Source organism: Stegostoma tigrinum, chromosome 16 (genome assembly GCF_030684315.1).
Source record: "Stegostoma tigrinum isolate sSteTig4 chromosome 16, sSteTig4.hap1, whole genome shotgun sequence".
In the NCBI taxonomy this organism is placed as follows: Eukaryota; Metazoa; Chordata; class Chondrichthyes; order Orectolobiformes; family Stegostomatidae; genus Stegostoma; species Stegostoma tigrinum.
The window spans coordinates 8614238-8640766 of NC_081369.1; the positions used below are offsets into that span (position 1 = coordinate 8614238).

Below are 26529 nucleotides of genomic sequence, written 5' to 3' on the forward strand. Positions count from 1 at the left end.
ATAAGGGATCAGCCTGTATGACTCAATTTTCACAGATTCAGCCAGCTGCATCATTATGTCATCTGTACACAAATGGTCTAACATGGACAGTTGCTACATTAATCTATCATACAACATTACTAGAAATTTCTAGTGCAACCAGAGCCAAGAGTTACTAATACAGATCTATTCAGTCAAATTTAATTTCCAGACTACTTGACACCCAAGTAGATTTTCAGTGTAAACTGTAGAACGTTAAAGAAAGGAGCTGCTCAGAATGAACAGCAAAAAGGATCAAATTCACTCAGGATTAGCCAGCCAGAAATCTTTATGTTCAGTGTTAACAGCTTGAAGGAGGGAACAGGTTGACTCTCATTTTACAACTATCTGAAGTGTTTATTTTTAATCTAAATGGTTCAAATAACAAGAAAGAATGTTGGTGCATGGTGGTTTGATTGTGGTTCAGCGAAGTACCATTTGGAAAACCATTTCAGCAATTACCAAGATTTCATCATTGTTATTTGGAACAGCATTACAGCAAAGAAGCTTTCTCCCCACTGAAGACAACAAAATTTAACTTATTGCCTAAGTCACATTTAAGAAATATTCCCAAAGATGATTTATTGCAGTGATTGCACATTAACTGCACTCAAGTCCCTCCGATTCCCTTCAGTAATGCAGAACTTCAAAATATCTACAGTCAAAGTTAGAGCTAGAAAGTGAGCTACTTTTCCTTTCTGATTGAAACGCTAATTTGATAGGATGACCATGAGTTGGCACACTTAGTCCAGTTCAAGAAACAAACATATCCAAATGTTTTAAAAAAAAAATTGATTTCGGTTGGTAACACAATTGAGTGTAACTCCAACACAAACAAGCCACATTAAACCCAGAGCACAGTATTCCTTTGTGTTGTTTGCTCCTTGTATGGGAAAATTAACAGTAAAGTAGTCACAAAACTGTAGAAAGACACATCCGATATAGCTGTGGTGATACTACCAACAGAATGACAATTATAGATATTTTATCAGATAATACAGACACCTGAGCAGTATGGAGGAGTGCTGCATTGGAGATGCCCCTTTCGGTTGAAATGCTTAACTGAGGCATTTACTTGGCCACACTGATATTACAAGATCCTGAAGTATTAGACAGGACCCAGTGACCTGGTCAGTGTTTAACCCTCAAGTCAAGCATATTGAATCAGATTATAGATTCATACATGATTCAACTAGTCTTTATTTTTAACCTTCCCAAACAAACGGATGCAAGATTTCCTTTACTATTCTTCATTGCGTAAGGTAACTGATTGTTCAAAAGACTGTCACAAATAGAATCAACAGCAAAGTTAAAGCTCATGAGATAAAAGAGAGTGGCAATGTTGGCTGGGTGGCAAAAAACAAGGGCCAGTGGTCTTTTTTTCAGATTGGAGGAAAGTATATAGTGAGCATGACAGCCAAGAAAAACTTAAACCATACCAAATTCTGAGCTTTTATGAACAGCAGTGAAATTATGATAAGTCTGCAAGTAGGACTGGTTTGGCCTCAACCAGAATACTGCACTGGGGCACTGCATACTAGGAGGGAAGGAAGAGAAGATTTTAGATGAGGAGTAGAGCACAATGATCCCACAGTCAAATGATTTCAGTTAGATGGACAGATTAGCAATACCAGGATTATTTTAAAAGATGATTGAGGGGATATTTGACAAATGCGTAAATGTGGGGTCCGAACAGGGTTGACAAAAGTATCAAGAATCAGAAGACGGCAAACAACAGAAGCAGCAGCAGTAACTGAGGAACTTTGTGCAGGTGTTAGGATCTGGTTTCAAAACCCAAACGGAGGTGGAGAGATTCAAACAAAACCTCAATAGAAAATTGAATAACTGTCTGGAAGGGAAAAGCTTCATCATTTAGGAAATTCAGGCAAGTGGGACTAGCAGCAGCGCTCTTGCAGAGAGCTGGTAATGTCATGGGCTGAACAGCCTCCAACTGTACTGTAACCATCCTATGATACAAAAATATCAAGTGTGCACACGTGATTTACTCACACCAAATTGACATTACTTCACTATTGCGAGGGTGCTCATGAGTCAGTAGCAGTACTTGATATTTGAGGGAACCCAGTTTACTGCTTAATTTCATTAGCCTTAGGTCACCAAGTCAAATGCTTCCTCTTCAATGGCAGTCGCTTGGGGATGGACAATGATTTCCTATCTAGTTTGATGGGTTCTCACTCAGTTGAGATCAACCTCTGATCTGTTGAAACGCCACACATATGGCAAGTTGGGCAAACGGGCTGCTTCAAGGTCTATGCAGCCCGTCAGAGGTCTAGACATCGAGTGGTTTTCAGGAGCATGCAGTCAATGTGTTTTGTGACTTTCCGCAAGAAACACCTCTATTTTTGTCAGTCACAATCAGGGCCTTGGAGGAATGTCTGTCCTTTCAGGAATGCACTGAAGATATCTTGAAGACAATTTCCATTTCTCCCCCCTCAAGTATTTTTCTAAAGGTCCACACAATCATCACCTAAATACCAAAACTCAATGATCGAAGTCATGAAATTTTGATCTACTTGAAAGTGGCACATTTTGATCAGTTTCCCAACTAATTTTGTGAATTATTGCAGGCAATAACTTGGTAAGAAAAATGGAGAAGATTAATACTACGACCTTGCCTTGTTTGGCCCGCCTTCAGAAATAGTGTGTGTTGGTTTAATTTGGTGTGGATTGCAGCATGCATGGCATTCTGAACCAGGCAGAGAATAATGGCAAAGTTAAAGACAGCCATATTTAAGGGAGGATAGTCCATAAACTTCCATGGTTGACACAGTCAAACACTGGAGGTTTGAAAGGCCACAAACAGCAGTGGGTGCTGTTCCTTGCATTTTTTCAAAACAATATATTTTACAGTGATATGTTGGCAATACCTCTGAGGAAAACCATGCTTCCTATGGAAAGAGTTTTATCACTGGAAGCAGGCAATAAAGAGAAGCCTCACCATGTTCAATTATGGAAATATGCAAAGCAGTTTCAATGGGCTGAATGGCCTAATTCTATTCCTATATCTTATGATCTTACATCAGCGAGATTCCTCCAAGTTAATACAAACTGAATCGACTCCCTTATTGAATACAGTCAGTCACACCCAAGTTCAGAGTAGCATCTGGAAAAAAGAAACAGCTGTGCTAGAAATTTGCAACAAAATACTGGAAATACTTAAAAGCTAACTTTTCTGTACTAATGAAATGCCACTTATCTGAAATATCATCTGCCACCCTCTCTAGAGACACTGCCAGGATTTTCTGCACCGTCCCATGAGATGCTTCTAGCTAACTGAAGATCACTCGGGTTCAATTAATTAATTGAATTCTGCACCATACTATTGTCTGAAGGAAATCTTAAAAATTACACAATTTAAGTTTCATTTCCCAATTCCACCCGGCTAGTGGGCTTCCACGAGGAAGTTCAATCAGTATTCTTGATACAACCCTTTATGCACTTTTAACTATTATAAACTTTGGGTATTTTGCATGACAGAAGGAAAACATTTCTTACATCGACAGTACAACTTTAAGTTTCATTGATCTAAATGACATTTTTAGAACAAAGTATAGCTTTTCCAAAGACAGAATGCAAAATTAAGTAGGCCTTCAGTAATTTATCAAAGACAACAAAATATTGGACATTTGAAACAAACGTACAGGTTGGTAACATCTCAAACAGGATCAAATCACTTTTGCTTTTGTTCTGAGTTTATTTTCTAATTTTTTAAAAATTAAAAAGTTGAAGCACATTAAGATAGCTTAATTTTGAGTATGCATTTCCAGTCCTTGATGGATTAACCTGAATTTTGAAATCTACAACACAGTCAACAATTTAATTCCTTTCGACATGTAGAGAATTTCAAACTGCAGCATGTTTCATTTCCAGCAGGTCAGCAACTCGTTTGCAACAGCATGATATTCAGAGCACAATGCAAGTAATTTCACTAAACCACAAGCCCTTGTGGAGTTTAGAACATTCAGCATCAAGCTAGAAACAAAACTTGAGCATTTACACAAAATAATAGACCATAGTCCAAGTATTTGTGGGCAGAGAAGAACTGTCCCACAGCTTAAGATGAAAGGTTAATGTCACCGTATGTAAGGGAATCAGCACCAAAGACACAGGAGCAGACCTTGCTGTTCCTTGAGCTTCCTTTGCCGTCCACTAAATTCATGGTTAAACTTTTAGCTCTTCCATAGTTCTGCCCTATCCTTGTACATCTCCATTTCCTTGGTGTCTAAAAAAAATGTCATCGCTCATTTTAATGCAACACCTAGACTGCTGTGGCAGAACGTGGTTCTACATGATCCCTTAAATGCAAGATTATGTACAGTTTAGTGTCAAATGGACATTATACTCGTACGCATTGGGATTTATTTAAAACACAGGCCAGCTCTGCACAGAATTTGAATTAGTGAAGACAGCTGCCCACACAGTGCTAGGTCAACTGCAGAACTGCATAGTTAATATTGCAGACATATAATATCTAAATCTAAAATAGTTGTTATTCCAAAAACGAACATACTACAGATCTTGTTGCAACTAGACAATGTCCTCCTGGCAGAGGAGGAGAAAACAATGGGTAGACCAATGTTTTGTGAAGTGCTCTTTTACGACCCAAGTTAATTACTTTTATCAACTGGTCTTCAAAAGTGGATTTAAACAAAAGGAGCAGTAAGCCTAGAATTATGAAAAGAGTTATGAGACAGGGATAATGAGCCAAATTAAAATGAGGTTCACAATCACTGGATTCACATTCATACACGTGGTCAGAGTTAAGGGATAAATCTTTTAAAAAATTGCATTTTGATGGATACCAGGCCTTTATAAAATCTTTAGACGATTATTCACAGATAAGTAGAGCTGCATATCTTGCTCAATGCAACCAGTTTCAGCAAACTTGTAGTAATATTTACTTATTTGTTATAGACTGGGGCTCTTTCCTCCAAGCATTTGACAAGTCGATAACTGGAGAGAAATTAGAAGGAGCAAAAAGACAGGGGAGTCTAGAAGCTTCCAGCATGACAGTCGCCTGCCAAACTCAGTCAGAAACAGGCCTCTCTTCACTTTTCAATCTACAGTCACTGTAGTTGGCTGACTAACACCAGTTCTCCCTTGGTTAGCCAATTTAACACCCAAATCAACTGCAAGGACTGAGCATAGCAACCACACTATCATCTACAGCATCTTTACGTAAGTAATTAATTTGCATTCCATTCCAGGCCAGTTGCCAACAAAAACCTTGTCTTCGTTCTGTTCCTTCTTAAAAAGAAGCTACTGTTCAAAGTTCAATGCTTATCTTCAACTTTGCTCCAAACTAAAAACAGAAAAATGAAAAAATGGGTCATTGTCTCTACAGAGTACAGGAATGGAAGTACATTCTAAGGGCATTTCAGCTACCAAGATTGGGCTTGGGAAAAGAAAGATCGATATCATTGCCAGTAAATTAAACTTTAATGTTATGCTCTCTAGACAGTATCTTAAGTGTGCACTGAGTGGCCATTTAAAACAAGCCATCAGTATTCCTAACTCTCAGACACCCTTACCATTAAATCACATTTCTCTGGACCAAGGATATGATGGCAACGTGTAGGGCTGTTGAAACAGACAAGGATGGCAGTATTAGCGTCTTATTATTTTGACCAGTTACAGTTCTCAAGACACTGCAACACTTACCAAATCCTAGTTTTGGCTAGGGAGTTGAAGATTTATTTTGAACTTAAGTCTAGAATGCATGCGTTTTTGAAAAATGTTCTTTCATGACATCTCATGTTGCTAGGGCATTTACTGCCCATCCCTAATTACTAACACAAAAAGGTGGCAAGTTGCTTTCTTGGACCACTACAGTCCATTTGGTGTTAAGTACATCCACATTACTAAGGTAAGAGACAAATCCAAATGAGGTGATAAAAGGGGCTGGAAATACTCAGCAAGTCCAGAAGAATCTGTGAAAAGTTAACATTTTGATGCCTATACAACTCTCCAAACTTTGAGTTTCTTGAGACTTTTGATTTCATTTCAGATTTCCATAGTAGACAGTATTTTGCTTCTTTAATAGTTGAAAAAGATCAGCCAGTAACCACATTCCCATCATTGAACCCCCTTAAAGTCAAAAACTTTACTTCCAACGTGAACCTCAAGCACCCAAACTAATCAAACAGTAGTGTGGGAGATGATAGAGCTGAGGCGTCATAGGTATAAAATACCCCAGATCAAATATGGAGATAATTCATTATTCAACAAAAAGGTCTGATCAATTCCAGGTCACAAGGCTAAACATGAAACTGCAGCCTCCATATGAGTTGGGGGTAGGGGAAGATAGTGGGTCAGTTAGCACCAATTTCCCTTTCAGATTCCATTGTTTCAGTGTTGTGGTAAAGGAAAGGTAAAGGTGAGCCTACATTGTGGTTTTTGTAAAAGCAAAAAGTAAAAGATCCCAATCTAATTTATTACATACAAGCTTATCTAGCAAGTTTCAGTTAGCCCCCTACCCAGCCGCCATGCAATCTTGCTGACATGTAGGTCAGAAACAACTCACTCCATTACTGCCAGCAAGTCACATCCCTGGTCATGCACCACACAAACCCGTTCAGTTAATTGCCAGCTCCTTGCTAACCCAGAAATTCCATAGCATTACATTGCATTCAAGCTGTTCAGCAAAAGGTATAGGATTTTAACAAGAGAATTTAAAGTTAGGCCAACTGAAACCAGCTGGCTAGATTTGTCTGCTGTAATGTAAGCTATTCATTAAAGAAGGAATGAAAAGTGAGTTCCATTTAAAAATATACAGAGTGGGGAGGTCCCAGAAAAAAACACCTTCCTCTTTCTGGTGTCAAGTACATACAGAATTACATATAAGGCACTGGTTTGAAACCAATTTTCTATAATTAATACTGCCTTTCACAGGGAGAATGTGTAATGTGTGGACAGTTAAGTGTGTGCAGTTTAAGTTATCTGTCCAACTACTGTTAGGAGCAATGTCTCTCATCTGGTCCCACAATACCATTTTTCCTCCCTGAAATATGAAGAGGACAAAGTAGGAACTTTGACACATGAACTAGACAATTGTCCAGAAAGCCACGCTATATTTCAGAGCACCTTAGCACGAATTGGTTTCAAATGTTGCGCATGTTCCCCGGTCAACTAAAACTTAGAACAATTTATGTCCAAGAGTTGTCACATTGCATGACAACACAATCACAGACCCAGGAAACGATCCTAAAAAGACTGAACACTGTCAGCCAACATAGCAATGTGTCTCCCATAAACTCACATCCAAAGCCACAACTTTTCACTTTGAAGCCGAGGAGGATAGGAATCTTGAGGTGGCTTTGATTCAGTTGCTTTATGGCTCGAGTCAGTATGAAAGGGGCTCAGGGTCAGGTCACAGTACTTTGCAAATGAAAACAGGCTGGTGCCAATCTCCACACGATCCTTCTCCCCCACAGCAAATAGTTGGGGCTTTATTTACTATTTTAATTGTTTCAATTCACCATAAGACATTCACAATCACAAGCCATGGTCAAAGGTTGGGTTTCTGCTCACCAACGAGAATGAGAGTTCTTTGTGGATGGCTGTTGATCTAATATAATTGAATTGCAGTCATCTCTTGATATTTGTTTCAAAAGATTTTGTAAGCTGTCTGTAGTTTTCCTTGGACACTGTGGCAAAGGTCAGAAAAACAAGAGCAAGGTAATGGCTTTGATTGACAGTTGTATCTTACACTTTGGAGATGGAGACACAGAGAGCTTGTGGACAGGGGATTCAAAATCTCAGAACTGATACAACCAGGAGGCTATTCAATTCATCATGCCTGAACAGTTTCAATGCCATTCCTCTGCCTTCTCTGTGTAACCACACATTCTTTTAAAGGAGCATGAGACGGCTACAGGAAATGTCTCCACCCGACAGTCAGTACATTTCAGAACGTAACCATGCTCAAATGCTTCCTCTCATTTTTGCTTCTCTTTCAGATTATTTTAAATCTGTGTCCTCTCTTGTTTATCCTTTCATACAGGCAACATTTTCTTTTCATCTACTCAGTCTGAGTTTGAATATATTGAACAGATCTCTCCGCCTCCCACTCTCCAAGGAGAATGGTCTCAGGTTTTCCAATCTAATCTTTGTAACCGAAATTCCTCTCATTGGAACCATTTCCATAAATCTCTTCTGCATTCACTCCAATGCATCACCCAAATAGGAACACAAGACTGAGGCCAAAACTAGTGACTACAGAAGCTCAACACAATCTCTTTTCTTTTTTATTCTATGCCTTATTAATAAAGCCTCATATTGCTCCAGTAACCACTCTCAAACCTGTAGTGCTGGCTTTAACTACATATGCCCTCTGCTCCTGTACCCCTTTCAGAGTCACACCCTTTTTTTTTATAGTCACTGCATGCTGTTCCCACTGTAATGCTTCACCTCTACCTCTCTGCATTGAACTTCATCTTTGCTGAGCTGACCACTTGCCAATGTCATTTTGAAGTTCTGCACTTCAGTTTTGCATTGCCCATGCATATTGAAACTGTGCCTTGCTGATTTCAAGGTGCGGAATGTCGCCCAACCTCCCAGAGAAAGTTAGAATTCCTAGAGAATGGCACAAATGATAAGCCATTGGACATAGTTTCAGCAGCAGATTGGGAAAGGCTCTGAAAATTATCCATGTTTTGTTCTACAGGGAGTGCTTCAATTTTATGCAGAGCAGCCAACAATTTACGCTAATCAGAAGAGTTTGGTTAATTCTGAGCATGAGCTGTGTTATACTGTAGAACGGAAGAGACGATGTTTTAAAGTTTGCCAGGAAGACAGAACAAAAGGTTGATATTTTATTTAACTCATCAAGGAGAACACCATTTTTATGCTTTATCTTGTGTAAGTAAAACCAATGATGGTTCACTTTGTTAAAATGTATATTCAGCCCACTTTAAAACAAGAGCATTACATGATCCATTCCAGTGACAAGTGTACAAAAGGTTCCCAAGTCACAATCCCTCTGTCATGCCATTATTTATCCAGATAAATGGACAATAAAGTCTACATGTTGGATCATTAAGCATGTGATTGATTCTAAGCTTACAGGAATAACTTGAAACAAAACTGTAGAAAATATCAAAACTAAAGATCCAAACGCAGGAGCCTTTGATCATTATGTGGCAGCCTTGTCAGAAATACATTTAGTCACACCTTGTCTGTGATAAGCACCCACAGTCCAACAGTTGATGTGTTAGGTCAGTGCAGAGGTGTATAGGAACATTCAAGGAACTAGAAAGCAGGTTCTATTCTGGGAACCATACCCCAGCAGGAAAAGGGAAGCTGAAAGTAACCTGAAATGAATCCCAATTTTTTTCCAACCAAAGCTTCTTCAAAGGACTGATATGCTTCAGCAATAAGCTGGGGAAAGCAGACACAGAACCAGATCAGGTTTAAGAGTTTAGTCTGATTTGCAAATGTCACCCACAACATCAATTGTGGTCAGGTGGACTGCAGATTGCTTTTCTTTGTAAAATGGAGATAATAGCAGCAAGATTTAAGACATAACAAAAGCAAATGGGAACAAACCCCACTCAAAATAACTTCTTTTAACATCAGTTTGATTTAAATAGCCAGATAGAGATGCGAGAAAAATTATTTTCTGTTTCTTTGGAGGCTGTTGAAACTGATTACTTAATTGCAGATTAACTAACTTCCTTGAAGGAAAAAAAGTGACCATACAGCTTGCAAGAAATTCATTACAGTAGGCATGACAAAACTTTATGTCCCATGAAGAGACTTGAGAAGGCTCATGATCGACATATTTCCCAACTTTCTGTTTTGTTCCAAAACTCAAGTCTTCTCCCACACTACCAAAACAAAAGTAACGTTTCTTGTACAGTTCACCTCCCACCAACCAGTTGATTAAAAACATGGTGACTCATCAAATCACAGGAATTTACAGCCATAATTCCACAAGAAAACAATTAACACACCCAAAGACTAGGTCCTGAATTATCTCTCACACAAAAAGCTGCATTTACCCCAACACAAGAATTGAGTGCGGATAGATGCAATTTGCCCAATTAGGTGAGATTACTGTGAAAGAAGCAGAGACACTTGAGTAAACCAAGTTCAATTTAATCTTCAAACACAGCTTAACATTCACTAAATAAATAACGTGAACCCTTGTCTGTAAGTTTCCTTCCCAAGTAGTCTCAGCATACAATTCAAACTTAATAATTAATTGCTGCTCCAACTTATTCAGTATATAGAGGTCAAACTAGGGACTTCTGCAATTTGTGCAACTTAGTACTGAGGGAGGGAGGGAGGGAGGCAGGGGATGAATAATGGAGTGTATTGCAAAAATATATTATCAGAATTCTGTTTAATAAAGGATGCAGATTCAACATATAAAAGTACACCTTTCTAGGATCTGGTGGCTCTCAACTTGGTGACTATCTACCATGCTGTGACTCAGCTGCACAGCGACAAACAAAGGTGTTAATTCAAATGGAGTAGCTAAAAACAAAACACAAAAGCAAGTACTAAAAACATGGCTTATCTTTAGGGACCAGTCTTTCAGCATTCTCCTTCAACTGAACCACTTAGAAACAACGTTCTACAGGTCAGCTCATAATCTAATGATTCAAAGGGTAAAACAGACTTAAGTCAAAAAAATTGAAAAAAAAAAGGAGGGTAACAAAAACAAATCTGGAAAGGACTCAATGACTAATTACAAATTTTGGAATCAGCAACAGGGCGGTGGAAACACAACCCCGCTCATAACTCTATTCCCAACTAAAGAGGCTTTCACGCACATTTTCTGCATCTACCCTGGCTCACAACAGATCTGGAACGACCAGAATTCAGCTGCAAAAAAGCCAAATTCTCTCAATGCGATTTTAAGTATTTCAAACCAAGGCACATTACATTACCTGTTTGTCCTCATATACGTTTATAAACTCTGTGCCTTCATCAACTACAGCATGCTCGGTGGTCAAGTGGACAAGAAGCCACGGTTCATGCTCTAATAACCATGGATTCTGGTGGAACTACACTCCAATTGGGCTTTCAAAAAAAACAGGATCCTGTACAATGTCCCTATACCCACCAGAATGAAATAATCTCCCAAACGTGCAAGACATCACAAAGTTACTACACTCAAGGAACAGGGTATTACTCTAGGGTGTTACCTTCAGGGAAGGAGACAAGAGCGTTATTATTTAAAAACATATTTTTAGACAGGTTGGCTAGATGTGCCCTAATTTACATAAAGAATGCAAAATCTAATTGCACATTAAAATCCAATGAGTACTCAATTTATCCCTCAGACAAGCCAAACCCACCAAACAGAATATTTTCCCCCAACTGTAAGCTGTGTTTGAGCAAGACAAAGATCCAGTTGCACCTGCACGCAATATTTAAACAGCTGCACACAATAAATACACCTCAAATCAGTATTTTATTTTATAATCAGAAAAAGAGAAAAACCAGTTTGACACAATATGCACAGGTCACATTTTAATATCTAACTAAAGTGCACAACCATTAACGACCCTTATTTTATCATGGTTTCTGTCCCAAACAAGTTGAGATACGGCAGTTGTTTAAACCCAAGAAATGTTAAGGCAGTTATTGCTGTTTTAAATTAATTCCACATCCAGTGTTTAATTGCATACAGGTGGTAACATCAAAAGAGAAGTAATAGCTGAAATCACGATTGTTCGGAACGGAGGGACACATCATGTAAAGTGTGTCTGTAAACGGGACTCGGTTCCATTCTGCACCACCTGCAAAAGTTCTAACACTTAAGACCCCTGTTGTGATTCAGCACATTTACATAATTGATAGCTCAGCCACGGAAAGGAGGGCTGAAGTTCAATTACTGGCCTGTCTTCAGTTAGCTAATCTTTGCAAGAGGTCAGAACTGACCTCATTCTGTGGACCAGGCAATGAATTACTGCCATATATCCAGTACGCAAACACAACTAAGCAAATGTCTACCAGGTAAGCACATTTTACCATGACAAGAGAACAAATGGTTCCTCAGGTGCCATATTGAAAGAAATTGTTGTATAGAACACAACAGTTTTAGTATGTTTAGACTTGAATGACAACTTAGCTAAAGGCTGGGACCTGGGAAGTGAAACAAGCTTTTTCAAGAAGGTAAGCTGCAACTTCTGACACACCCAGAAATGAACTTAAAAGGACATGGAAGAATATTTAGAATGCGCATAAAAGGGATTACAATTTTGCTGATATCAAACAAAGATACACAAATGTAAGAATGCACAATATATCTTAAAGGAATGCGTAGATTTTCAGCCAATGGAGCTTCAACATACAAAGAAGTTTAGAAGAAGTGAGAACACACCAGTTATTAGTAAATTTGGAAAGATTTCAGAAACACAGAAGGGATAGACAAACAGAAAAACTTCAAGTAGGAAGAAAGAACAGACGGCAATTTGGGATACTAAGTTGTACAGCTATGATCCTGAAAACAAAAACAGGGAGGGATAAGGAGATTTCACATGGAACTTCAGAATGTCATGTTAATATAGAAAAGAAAGAGCATAAGGTATTCAGATACACTTGCATACACAAGTAAAAGGAAATAAGGTGGCATCATCTGTACTGGTTCTTTAAAAGGAACAATTCACTAAGTGCCATTCTCCCAACTTCTTCTCATAATGCTGAACATTCTTCCTTCTCACAATAATCTGACTCCCTCTGTGTGTTAACTGAATCCACCTTCACTCCACACTGTGTTCATCAGATCCTCACCACTCACTGAAGTTTCTTCTCATGCCCTTATTTTTTTTGCCAGTTGTCTTAAATCGGCACTATTTGGTTTTCAATCTTCCAGGAATGGAAATACTTGCCATCTACTCTGTCCAGAATCATGTTTTTGAATACCTCTAACACATTACTTTGGAACAATCAGGGATCTCCTTTTGAGAAGAGATGGATGAGAGGTAAAGTTTCTCATTTCTGCAGCAATGCGCATGAATCTTTTCTGCACTCTGATGTCGTCAAACCTTTCCAAAGGTAAGGTACACAGGACTACAAGCAGCTCTCTATTATCTTACAGCATGGAAACGACTTTTTGGTCCAGTACGACCATACCAACAAGACACCCCAATCTGACCTGGTCCCATCTGCCAGCATTCAGCCCATATCCCTCTAAACCCTTCTCCATTCATGCACTTTTTAAATGTTGCAAATATACCCATCTCCTCCACTTCGTCTGGCAGCTCATTCCATATGTAAATCACCCTCTGCACGAAAAAGTTACCCAATAGATGCTTTTCAAATCTTTCCCCTCACCTTAAACCTATGCCCTCTAGTTTTGGACTCCCCTACCCTGGAAAAGACCTTGGCTAGTCATCTGTCCATGCCCTCTTGATTTTTCAAATCTCAAAAAGGTCACGCCTCAGCCTAGGGGGAAAATGCCCAGTCTGTTCAGCCCATCCCTATAACTCAAACCCTCCAGTCCTGACAATATCCTTGTAATCTTTTCTGCAGCCTCAAGTTTACCAATCTCTTTCCTACAGGTGGCATATACACAAGTTGCATGTAGTATTCTAAAAGTGGCCTCTCCAACAACCTGCACAGCCACAACATAACACCCCAAATCCTAATGTCAGTGTTCTGACCAATGAAGACAAATATGCCAAACACCTTCTTCACTGTCCAACTCCTACTCCACTTTCAAGGAACTACGCACCTGCATCCCTAAGTCCCTTCGTCCAGCAACATTGCCCAGAGCCATAGCATTAAGTGTGCAAGTCCTCCCCTGCTTTGCCTTACCAAATGCAGCACCTCATTTATCCAAATTAGACTCCATCTTCCACTCCTCAACCAATTGGCCCATTTGATCAAATTCCTGTTGTACTCGATACCCCTAATTCACTATCCACGACACCACCAATTTTGATGTCCATCTGCAAACTTACTAAGCATACCTCATTTTTATATAAATGATTTAGATACAAAGACAAGAAATAGTGGACCCAGTACCAATCCTTGTGACACATCCTGGTCACAGGCCTTCAGTCCAAAAATCAAGAGTCTACCACCCTCTGTCTCTTATTTTCAATCCAACTAGCTAAATTGTCTTGGATCTCATGTGATCTAATCTTAGAGAGTCTACCACATGGAACTTAATGCTGAAGTCCATATAGACAAAGCATACTGCTCTGCCCTCCACCAACTTTGTTGTATCTTTAAAAATCCCAGTTAATGATTCCTAATCAGTTCTTGCCTTTCTAAATGAAAGAAATCCTGCCCCCCACCCCCAACTTCCCCAAAAGATCATCCACCACTGATGTTAAGGCTCAGATGGCCCCAGATAAGGCCGAACCATGTTTTAAAAAAATCAAGTTTAACGAATTCTTTGTCTGGATTCTACACCCCTATCAAAAAAACCTAGGATGCCTTACATGCTCTTCTAGGGAGTCCTCTGCTCCTGCTTCCGTTACTTTATAAAAGATACAATTTTAATATCTCTCCATATATCTTCTACCAAAATGAATCATTTTTCTCTTCTAAAAGTCCATGTACACCAGAACAACAGAATTAACTTCAACTTTCTCCTTTGTCCCTTCAAAAGCTCCAAGTTAGACATGATTTGTCTTTAACAAATCAGTGCTAGTGCTCCTAACTAACCTGCACTTGTCCATGTAACTATAAATGCAAGTCCTAAGTTATCATTTCTATTGATCTCTAAGCATTGGAGAAACCTGGTTAAAAGTAATAAATAGTGAACAAACGTGGAAGACTGCAACAGCAGTGTATAACAAAGACTGTGCTAGACTGCATAGAGGACATTTACGGACTGTTGAGGGGGGATTTTTGGACGGATTGATCTGAAAAGATTAAAAAAGCAGATGATAATTGTGGACAGAGGCCAATGCAAAGAAAATAGTATCTATCACAGTTGCAGTGTTTAACGTACAGGCCACAGCTGTAATTACAAGGATATTAATCTTCAGCAGAAACTGAAGAAATCTAAAAACGACGATGCAAATGGGAGGCAGTTATAAGCTAAGCTGAAGACAGACTTGGGGTTGCGATCATGAAATTAGACTGAAACAGGGGCAATACAAATGAAGATATTAATACAAGAACTACAACCCAATGTACCTTGGTCTAACAATGTTCACTTTTACAAACCTGAATTGCCTGTCGGCCTTGCTGTGCATCTGCTAATAACTGTAGGGTAATTTCTTTGGAGTCCTGTACGGCATCCTGGAGGTAGACAAAGCTGTGCCCCACATGACGGCTCATTGTGCATTCTCGACAAATTGGGACAGCGCAAGTATCACAGTACAGACGCATCACCTAGAAGAGGAGACAGTGACAATTTTAGCTAAGTTAAAATAAATGAGATCAAAATTAAAACCAGCTTCGACCAAAATATTGAAAACACAACTGAGATTTTAAAAAGCTCTCGCGAAAGCAACTCCATGAAACCGTTTCTAAAATGTAGTGTTTCAGAATGTATGTTAGTGCAGAGATGATCTTATCTCCCAAATGATCATGTGATTTTTCAGATAAGACAACATTCACAATTTATCTTTGTAGTGCACCTGGTGTCCTATGCCAAGGCTGCAGGAGCAGAGAGGCGCATCCTCTGGCTCCCGAGGTCAAAAAGCAGTAGGTAGCATGACACCATTTACTCAGGAAGACAACTGCTTTGTGCGAAGTCCTTTATATCCCTACATCTCCATGGCAAAAAGATGGACTTCACTTAGCACTGCACAAAAGGATGTGCCAGATATCATGAACAAGAGTGGTAGTATGATTACACCACAAGCTCCTGACTGGTCTTGACAGGGGGAAAGTTGAAAGAATCTCTGCTAGAAAACTCAGTTCCGGTAGCATCTGTGGAGAGAAAGCAGAGTTAACATCTCAGGGCCAGTGACCCTCCTTTAGAGGGTTTTTTTTGTTCTTGTGGGTCAGCCCAAAATTTGAAACAATCATTTGAAAATTAGGGCTTACCCTCAGGACATCGATGGGATATTTCTCCCCCTTGACAGTTGTGCAACTTTGGAACCCTGTCTCAGGTGGTGGTGAGGGTGGGGTCTTTAATATTTGTAGAGAGGTAGATAGATTGTTGTTAAACAAGGGAATTGAAAGGTCATTTGGGGGTCGGGGGAATGTGGAATTCAAAAAAACAGATCAACCATGAGCACGATGGCAGAACAGACTTAAAGCTGTCTACTTCGGTTCCTATTTCGTATGCTCAAATGCCATTATTAACCCTCACCTTGCTGGCCCGCTGTGTCTAAACACTAGAAACAAAAATGCATATTGGCCTGCAGAGAAATTTGAAGCAGAATTAAGCTGCGCGCTCCTCATAGCTCTTACTGCTATCACAAGGATTAGTCTAATGTTGTTTTCTTTTGCAAAATTTCTGGAATTTACAACCAGAAAAAGTTACTGTAGAATTTCAACACTGATATGAACACCAATTAGGATACTCAACTACTTAATGTATTATAGATAAATTACAAGCTCCTGATAACATCCAGCTGACTGCTAATTGAATTCAATGGAGGGAAAGAATGCATCCAGGAAACAGACTTCAAATTGCGTTACACACGTTAACGTTCTTTCCACCATAAAAAATATCCGTTCTCATCTCTAACCAAGAGGAAGAAAAGTTCAGGTACAGAGGGTTTCCTTAGCTCAGTTTGATGCAAAAGCCTCAGCATCACTGCACTGACATGATTTGGAATTGCACAATACCCCAGATAACCTGGAAATCAAAGTTTCCATATTCTGCTCACATCATCCATCAACTAATTGTACCACTCTTACCCTACCAAATAGATTCTCAAGGATGATAATGGTAATACCGGAACAATTTGAGGGATGAAAATGTGAACTTCAGATTCCCCATTCATGTACATAAAGTGCTATTGATGGTATCTGCAGGCTCCACTTCTCCCATGCAAAAATCACCTACCCTCTACTCAAGCATTGACTGGTAACTCCCACATCACAAATCTTTTAGCTACTTTGTTGCATCAGCTGTCACATGATTCTTATTTCCACCTTCTCCCATCTCAAATCTACCTTAAGGTGGAGAAGCTTGACAGGGTAGATGTGAGAAAATATTTCCCCTGGCTGGGAGATCTACAACTCTGATTCAGTGTCAGAATAAGGGGCTCAGCCATTTGGGCTTTAGGAGAGCAGAATTGTCTCCAAAGATTGTGAATCTTGGCATTCTGAACCCCACAGCTGTATCCAGAATGTTCATTTCTAAACAGAATATTCCAAAAAGAAATCAGTTTTGGGGTATTAGGAGTAATTGAGGGAAAAGAGGATTGTACAAAAAAGTAAGGTACAGTCAGTCTTGTTGGCTAGAAAAGTCAGCTCAAAGAGCCAAAAGACCACCTCCTATTTCCATCAACTCTGAAAACAGTAGGTAGCAGAAATTGGTCAGGTCACTAGACTCTGACTGTAATAAAAACTGCAAGTTAGCTCACCTACAGCCATAAAATATTAGACTTAATGCAAACAAGAAAACACAAATTGGAATGAATTTCCATCTTATAGTTACTTTAAAAGTCATGTTGATTTTTTGAGTCATCTAATGAGGCTCCTACATCAACATCACAACATAGTGCACATTTTCCCCCAGGTCTAAAACCTCGACTGCATTTGAATCCAGCATGCAGGTGATACTTTGACAAGGCATTTCAACCTCACCCAAATATCACATCTCTATTTGTTCTAAAAGAATTCAAGTATTAGGCCCGAGCAGATTTGTACCATGACGAAGGTTTTGGAGTAGATTTGTAGCTCAGATTGTGGGTGTTGAGGTTGGTTGGCTTGCCAAGCCGGTTTGTTGTTTCACAGACATTTCTTTACCATGCTGGGTAACATCCTCAGTGCAGCCTCCCATGGGGTGCTAGTGTGTTTTCTACCTGGTTTTAAAACTCCGGGGTCAAGGAGAAGCACCAACTCGACTGGGACAACACCAAAATCCTGGGACAAGCTAAGCAGAGGCAGGCACGGGAATTCCTAGAAGCCTGGCACTCCACGAAGCATGCTATCAATGAACACAGAACTCGACCCCATATACACTCCACTATGGAGGAAACCTGAAAGTGAGGCAATCCCCAACGGACTCCAGAGTTTAAAAACCAGGTGGGAAAACACACCAAACGCTTCATCGGAGGCTGCACGGAGGATGTTACCCAACATGGTAACAAAACGTCTGCGAAACAACAAACCAGCTCAGACTTGTACCGTATATATTAAAAGATGTTTTCCAGACCTCCATCTTGGAACTGTGCAAAAAGAAATCAATTTTTTTTCTCTAAATGACAAAATAACTTCTTCTCTAACACCAAATTCCATGCAACAACTGTCACCCTGCTTGAAATTCGCTAAACAGTACAGACCCTAGTTAAAACCTGGAATCTTTGTAAAACAAACTGCATGCATATGGTGGCAGAGGTGTGGGAGTGGGGGAGTGAAGCCAGAAGTAAAGAACTTTAAAGAAGTCGTTTGGTGGAAAGCACAGCTACGGGAAAAACAAAGAGGAAGCAAATCAGAGTTCAAAAAGAAAAAACCCTTGAACTATGAAACTATAATGCCTTCTATCTCTTCAGAACAATTCTTCAAAGCTCTCAGCTGACTTCTACACTGGAGTAGCGCTTTCGGGTTTCGAAAGGTCTTTGTATCTAAATGTGGGGGGAATATCACGTCTTAACTGAAATCAAGCTAAATCTGGTGAAAACCGTAGAACTTGAGGCGTTCCAGTCATTTAGCCACAATTAAAAATATACATTTCTTCAAATGCTTAAGACATAGCAGACTATCAACTAACCAAGCTGAGTAAAATTCTGTATTGAATGCTATTAACATACAAAACAAAAGGCTCTATTTCCATCGAGATTCTTCTTGGAAGAGTTGGGGGGGGGGGGGGGAAGAATAGGAAATATGATCGCGAGGTCAAGAGAATCACGTTTCACTCCTTCCTCCAAAGCAGTAAGGCAAAAAGGAGCATTTGCTAAATGCCTCAAAATGAAACCAGTGCAAAGAAACTGCTAAATTCATGAATGGCTCCTCTGGTGGTCACAAAAACACAGCTTTCTTTCAGCTCTGTTTAAGAAAAACAGAAGAGCGTAAAGGGATGCAATGCTTCTGAAATCTTACACTGCGGCAGCATAAGTGAGTAGTGTCACTATTCGTGCAGCGCGACAATAAATTTCACATCTACACAGAGTGCTGGTAATTTAAAGTTACAAGATTATTCTGAGCAAACAAGAAGCTGTCTCAAAATGCAATATCAGACTCGAGGCATTTGCATTCTAGAACCTCAACTGGTGCTAGGTCCTATCAAATTGTTCTGATTTGGTACAATAATGTGCGTGATGATATCAAGGATAAATTGCACTGTGGCACACAGACTGATTTCAATTGCTGCATGGAATGTTCAAAGACTCTTCAGAGCTACCATAAAACAAAATATGACATTAAAAAATAATGGATCATACAAGTAAAAATGTCTGATCAAAAGGAGTGCATTAAAAGCAGGAAACCAAGGTGGAGGGGTTTAGGGAAGTATTCTAGCGTTTACAGCCGAGACTACTAAGGTATGGTCACCAATGAAAAAACAAATACAACTGGGAATGCAAAAGAGGCCAGAATTAGACAAGTGTGGACTTCTCTTCCACTGTATTATGGTTTGGAGAAGGTTAGAGACAGGAAGGCTTTGAGACTTTAACCTCCACAAGGCTAGAAATTGCCTCAATGTTTCATGAAATAATGTACATTTATGCATGTTACATACCAAAATGTAGAGCTTTTATAGTGCAAGAAGTGATGTAATTATTCTAGTCAATAGTTGTACAGGTAAATAAAGCACCAGTATCTAAAAATCCCTATCACAAACAGATAGGTTCTATTAAACGACTTTTTAAACCAAGATAGGCATGTCTGTTTTCAAATTGTTTTCCTTTCAACTTCACACATTTCACACACAAAATCATGAATCAGTCCACTAGCTTGGTGACATCTACAAAATGCAATTTGAAAGTGAGGCTATTCATTACATTCTTTTCACCTCAATTTACCAGAGACATTAATTCAAAGGGGTCTGCTAATGACCCTTGAACTGCTGCTGGTTCAAAATTCAGAATGCATAAATAATTTAATCTTTTAAAAAATAACTCAATCTGTGGATTAATATGGACCCTAAAAGTGTTAGATAACGTGTGCAGAGATAGTAGGAACTGCAGATGCTGGAGAATCCGAGATAACAAGGTGTACAGCTGGATGAACACAGCAGGCCAAGCAGCAGAGGAGCAAGGCGGCTGACGTTTCAGGCCTAGACTCTTCTGAAGGTGATAATGGTCTAGGCCCAAAACGTCAGCCTTCCTGCTTCTCTGATGTTGCTTGGCCTGTGTTCATCCAGCCCTATACCATGTTATCTCAGTGATAATTCACTGAATAACTGAATTATAAAGTATACAACCTGTTATTTGGACCTAAGCCAGCTAAATTAGTGTTGGCAACGTCCCAGTTGTTGTGAATATTCCTTACTGAAACACTTCTGAACCACAACATGAACAAGTGTATGTGGTTTTGTTGACAGAGATAAAAATTCATATGCAACATACCACATCATGAGTTAAGTGTGGTCAGAACCATAGATTAGGATTACTTCTGCAACCCATATTAACCAGCTTTCCCAAATTCAGGTACTAATTGGATATCAGTTTAGTTCAAGATGAAATGGTGATGTCATGGTAACATCACCAACTAGTAATCTAGAGACCCAGGCTAAATGTTATGGGGACAAGGGTTCAAATGCCATCGCAGCAGGTTATGGAACATAAAAATAAGACTGGAATTAAAAGTTAGACCATGACAATGCTCACCAGATTGTTGAAAATCTGCTTTAATGATTTTTGTAGAAGCAAATCTGCTCTCCTTAGACTGGTTTACATGTGACTCCAAAACTTACTTAAATGTGATAAGGGGGACTCTTACTGCCCTCTGCAGTCTAACAAGTCATACAGTTCAAGAGCAATCAGAGCACCTACATCTTGTTTAAAATCATAAGTTAAATATTTATGTAAAAGACGAAAGGAGGCAGTGAACAAAGGGCAGGTATAAAACTTAAGTTGTGTTTCTTTTCAAACTTACCAGGTGAGCAATTGCTAATACCAACAGAAAAAAGGTAACTAGTGTCTATTGCCCATTAGCCAGTGTATTAAATAAAACCAGACATTGTGAGTGCTTCAGATAAAAGCAATACATGCAAACGTTTGTACTTTTAAATGGAGTATCTGGTTTCACAGAACAAAAAAAAAACTTAATTTTCCAAATATATTCCCACCAAGCTTCTGAAAACATCGTCATCAGTACTATAATAATTCATGTGGGGATACAGAATAAAAAATAAATATGATTACCTGACAGTTTTCCTACCACCATTTCAAGCGAGGAGTGCCAATTCTGATTTAGTTCAGTCAACTATCTTGACATTTTGAAACAATATTACAAGCAGATTACAAGGATTTTTAAAAGTATATTAATTCTGGTCAACTTGAAGTGAGAACTTCAGGGGTCACAATTTATTGTCTGTCTAGATGAGTAGCAAGCAGTGATGATGCAAATATACTGCAACTACATCCTGACAAATAACATAGAAATTAAAGTATTTTTGGCGGGGTTGAAAAGATCAGGAAAGATAGTACACTAGCTTAACTATGAGCTTAGTATTAACAGTCCAGTTCTTTCTAAAAGTCAATCTGGTGCCACTTTGTAAATATCTTCCATGAAGTGCTCACTTCTAAGCCACTTTCCCAATGGCTGTTAAATATACATATCAAGAATGCATTAAGTTTGGTTTGTGACACTTGCTAAGTTAGGTGATTTCAGTTGAAGGTAGAAGTATTGGTGGTATTGAAGTGTAATATTTTTCTCAATCTGGGGCAAGGAGCAAGTGCACGTGCACGTGCATCTGGTTTTGGGGGCACATGCTGAGAAGGAATGACAGATAAAAGGAAAATAACGGACAGAGGCACAGTCCCATATAGACACTGATGAGATGAACAGCAGAATTAGCCATGGTTTAAAAGTGCCAAGGGCAATCAAAACCTAGGTTCAAAATGCCAATTCTTACCATAAGGGACAAACCAGTGTGTAAACAACTTCCAGCACACAGCTCTGAAATAGCAACTAAATAGCTCACCACAGACCACCACAAAATAGCTTTGTTTTAAAATCTACAAGACAACACAAGTGGCAAGTGGAAAAAAATGCTTTATAGGCAATACTGCAAGCTGAGCTGGCTCAGAAAATAAAAGCTTTTACTGGATCAATCTGTTGAGAGCTAGCAGCATGTGGTATAATGCTACAAGCACTTTTTGTCACTCATTGTTCTATTTCTACATCTGCTGATTCAACGCAAGTTTAAACTCTCCACATACTGAAGGATGTTCAGGTGGTCAGTGATGAGGTTTTTGTTTAAGCTAATAGTCACTGTACATGAACACCTGGTTACCATGTGATAAACACAGGTACTTTGATAAGATTTGATAATATGAATCTCTCCTACAGTCACTGCGTGGCCATAGTATGGTCAGGAGTTCAGTAAATAACTCACACCTTTTGGTTGCCTACTCGACCAAGTATGCTTTCAAAAAGAAATAATCTGACAGTAAACATAGTAATCAGCGGGGGTGGGGGGGGAGGGGGGAGAAACGATGGGGAGGAAGAAAAGAAAGAAAAAAACGAAATATCCAGTGGCCTTTGCTTGGAACTTTACAAGTATGCAAATCAGATAAGGACCAGCTTCACCCACAGGTGGGACTTCTTTCTTGTCCCCTTGTAACTAAATAACCTAACATCTATACAGCTAGTAAGAACTGCAGATGCGGGAGTCACATGACATGGCATGGAGGTGGAGAAACACAGCAGGTCAGGCAGAGGAGCAGGAAAGTTGACGTTTCAGGTCAGGACCCTTTACTCTACTCTGATGTTGCCTGGCCTGCTGTGTTCCTCCAGTTCCACACTGTGCTATCTACATGGCTACACTGGCAATCTCAAGTAGATGTTCTCTTATCAAATTGCAGTTAATGAAAATAAAATCAGTGTCACAATGAGCAAAAACACTGTGGGGGGAGGGGGTGGGGAGAGGAACTCTAATATGCTTAACTCTTTTTTGAAAAAAAAATGAGTCTTAGAGAACAAAAACTGACTGCATGGCTCAAACAGCCAAAAACAAACAATGCTTTGCTGCTTCATTTGTAATGCCAGACTGGATTAATTTACTGCTCCCTTTGATTTATCATGCAGATACTTGCAACATTAGTTGATCAGAATTTTAAATGGTGGAAAGGGTCTGCAATTTTGTTCTGCAGAATGCAGTCAGCTTACGTTTATTTCACACCAAGCATTCTTCACGCTGATATTTCTTACCAAACATCAGCTCATGATCGTTAGGTCACATTAAAAACGTGCCAGCCACTGAAGCATGAGGTATTTTCATTTTAGGTACCCACTATCAACATTACCTCTTTTGAGGTTAGAGGCAGATTAGTTTGTGAAGCGTACAGTGTCTTAACCTTGAACTAAAAAAATGTACAGAGTCACAGTACAAAAGAATTATGGCAAGGCAATGGTGTAATGTCACTGGACTAATAATCCAAGGCCCCAGACTAGTGCCCTAGGGTACACCATAACAGATGGCGAAATTTGATATCAATAAAAGAAGTCTAGAATTAAAAGCTAGCCTATTTGGTGACCATTTTGTAAAAATTGCATCTTATTCACTCATGCTCTTGAGGGAAGGAAGTGTGTTGTCCTCACCTGGTATGGTTTACATGTAACCCCCAATCCACAGCAATGTGGTTGACTCTCAACTTCACTCCAAAATGGCCCTTGCAAGCCACTTATTGCATATAGTAATTTCAAAGGGATGAGTAATAAATGCTCACTCAGCCAGCAATGTCTGCATCCGCAAACAAATAGTTATTCCATATCCATCCAGCCTCCCATCTCTTTTTCAGCAGAATTGTTAGCATAATGCAAAGATATGGGAAGTTTTTGACTTCAGTCAAGACTGACCACAACCATTCCAGCCACATGCTTTCATTTCAACAATTGAAGAAAGACTGAACGCAAACCCAGGGATGTAACCAACAGAATCAAGTGCAACTTAGGAAGTACTATTACTAATACTAAGAAGGAACACCAGTGAGCTATAATTTTTAAAATCTACAGGCTAAAATGCATGTCAAATGTATTTCAGTCCAACACTTAAATATGGTAAAGCTGCAAGGAGGTTGCAAAAAAAAAAGCAAAAACAGTCTGCAAAATGTTAACAGTTTTTAAAAAGTCCTCTGCCCACCTAAAACCACGTGCTCACAAACAGCTTGTTAAAAGCTTTAACCTCACCCCAAGAAAAATCTGGTTACAGTACACAAGTGTTGTTCTTTTTGAACTTTCCTTCAATCTCATTGCCTACAGGGTGGTACAAATACACGATCATTATTTTAACTCCCAGTTGTTGACATTTTAGTATACAGATTTGAGCCAGCTTCAACTGTTCTGGCAACATGCCTGCGAGTATTTTCATCAAGCACCTGAAATCACATCAATAAATTCATTGGGTGACAAGAGAAGTTGAGGGGTAAAAGAAGAAAAGCCTGTGGGATTGACTGAGTACACAGCTTTCATTTAATTCCCTTAAGGTAAGGGCAATGTAAACTTCTGATAAACGCCAGGATGGTAAACAAGGCCAACATTTAGCACCTCAACACAAACTATTCTGGCCTGTTGTGAGATTATCACCTTCTCCCCACAAGGGCAAGATGACTACAACACTGTCATGGATTGTGCCAATACTGTTTGCAGAGCTCCAAGCTAGAGCAAAATGACTGCGTCAAATGCAATTATTCCAGTGCTCCAGCACAACCAGCTACTCCAAAAGGCTGAGCACCACCTACAAATGGCATCTTAAATCTCTATGCCATTTCACCCTTTTCTAAAGGGTAATGAGATACATGATTTCAGCTAATGTCAGGATGATGAGGGTACGTCAATCTTGTATGTGGTGGTAAATTAATTAGGGAGAGGACAATACACTAACTTGCAAAGCATATGTTTCATTCCTAATAATCCTATCTCCATGTGAAATTAAGGGAAAGTATTGTCAGAGATAATGGGAACTGCAGATGCTGGAGATTCCAAGATAATAAAATGTGAGGCTGGATGAACACAGCAGGCCAAGCAGCATCTCAGGAGCACAAAAGCTGACGTTTCGGGCCTAGACCCTTCATCAGAGAGGGGGATGGGGGGAGGGAACTGGAATAAATAGGGAGAGAGGGGGAGGCGGACCGAAGATGGAGAGTAAAGAAGATAGGTGGAGAGGGTGTAGGTGGGGAGGTAGGGAGGGGATAGGTCAGTCCAGGGAAGACGGACAGGTCAAGGAGGTGGGATGAGGTTAGTAGGTAGCTGGGGGTGCGGCTTGGGGTGGGAGGAAGGGATGGGTGAGAGGAAGAACCGGTTAGGGAGGCAGAGACAGGTTGGACTGGTTTTGGGATGCAGTGGGTGGGGGGGGGAAGAGCTGGGCTGGTTGTGTGGTGCAGTGGGGGGAGGGGATGAACTGGGCTGGTTGAGGGATGCAGTGGGGGAAGGGGAGATTTTGAAACTGGTGAAGTCCACATTGATACCATATGGCTGCAGGGTTCCCAGGCGGAATATGAGTTGCTGTTCCTGCAACCTTCGGGTGGCATCATTGTGGCAGTGCAGGAGGCCCATGATGGACATGTCATCAAGAGAATGGGAGGGGGAGTGGAAATGGTTTGCGACAGGGAGGTGCAGTTGTTTGTTGCGAACTGAGCGGAGGTGTTCTGCAAAGCGGTCCCCAAGCCTTGTCAATGCTTTGCTCCCATCTTTACACAACAATAGGTGCAAATCCACTTCTAACACCACCCAAAACTTAACCGCCACCCGCAAAGCCAGCTTGTGTATCGCGCCTCCAATTTTGTATTCTAACTAAACTTCAAAAACATCAATGCCTGCTTTCTATAATATTGTAATCTATGAAGAACTGACTTACAGCACTCCAACTTGCAAATTCTCATCCCTGCATTTTAAGTCCTCCAATGACATCAGACCTCTCAATCACCAACTTCCTTCTTGCAGATAAAGGTTATCCCTTTAGCTAATACAACTCATGCACTCACCAAAACTGACCACTTGCCTTTAAAACCCTCCATAAAATAAATTTCTTTGACCAAAGTTTTTGACAGGAGCCAGAGTTGAGCTAGCTCCTGTCTTTATCCAAAATCACTGGAAGAGGATCACGAACACCGTGTTTACATTTCCCTTAGGCAGGATTAACACACCTCACCTTCAAATTATGAATCTTTAAGTGATAAATGAAACATTAAATTCCAAGATTCACTCATTTATCAGAAAGAGAAAAGCAAGACTCATTCCATACAGCAGATTAAATACAACCATCTGCACTAAACCTATTCCTTTCAGCCCCCT

General features: G+C 39.8%; 1 protein-coding gene across 1 annotated transcript in view; it reads right to left on the reverse strand.

Moving 5' to 3' along the window:
- Positions 1 to 26529, reverse strand: part of trim71 (tripartite motif containing 71, E3 ubiquitin protein ligase) — a 48534-nt gene that overhangs the window by 11451 nt on the left and 10554 nt on the right. Inside the window, exon 2 of the mRNA XM_048546748.2 lies at positions 15175 to 15342. Within this exon, the coding sequence (XP_048402705.1) occupies positions 15175 to 15342 (168 nt within the window). The remainder of the gene's footprint in view (positions 1 to 15174; positions 15343 to 26529) is intronic.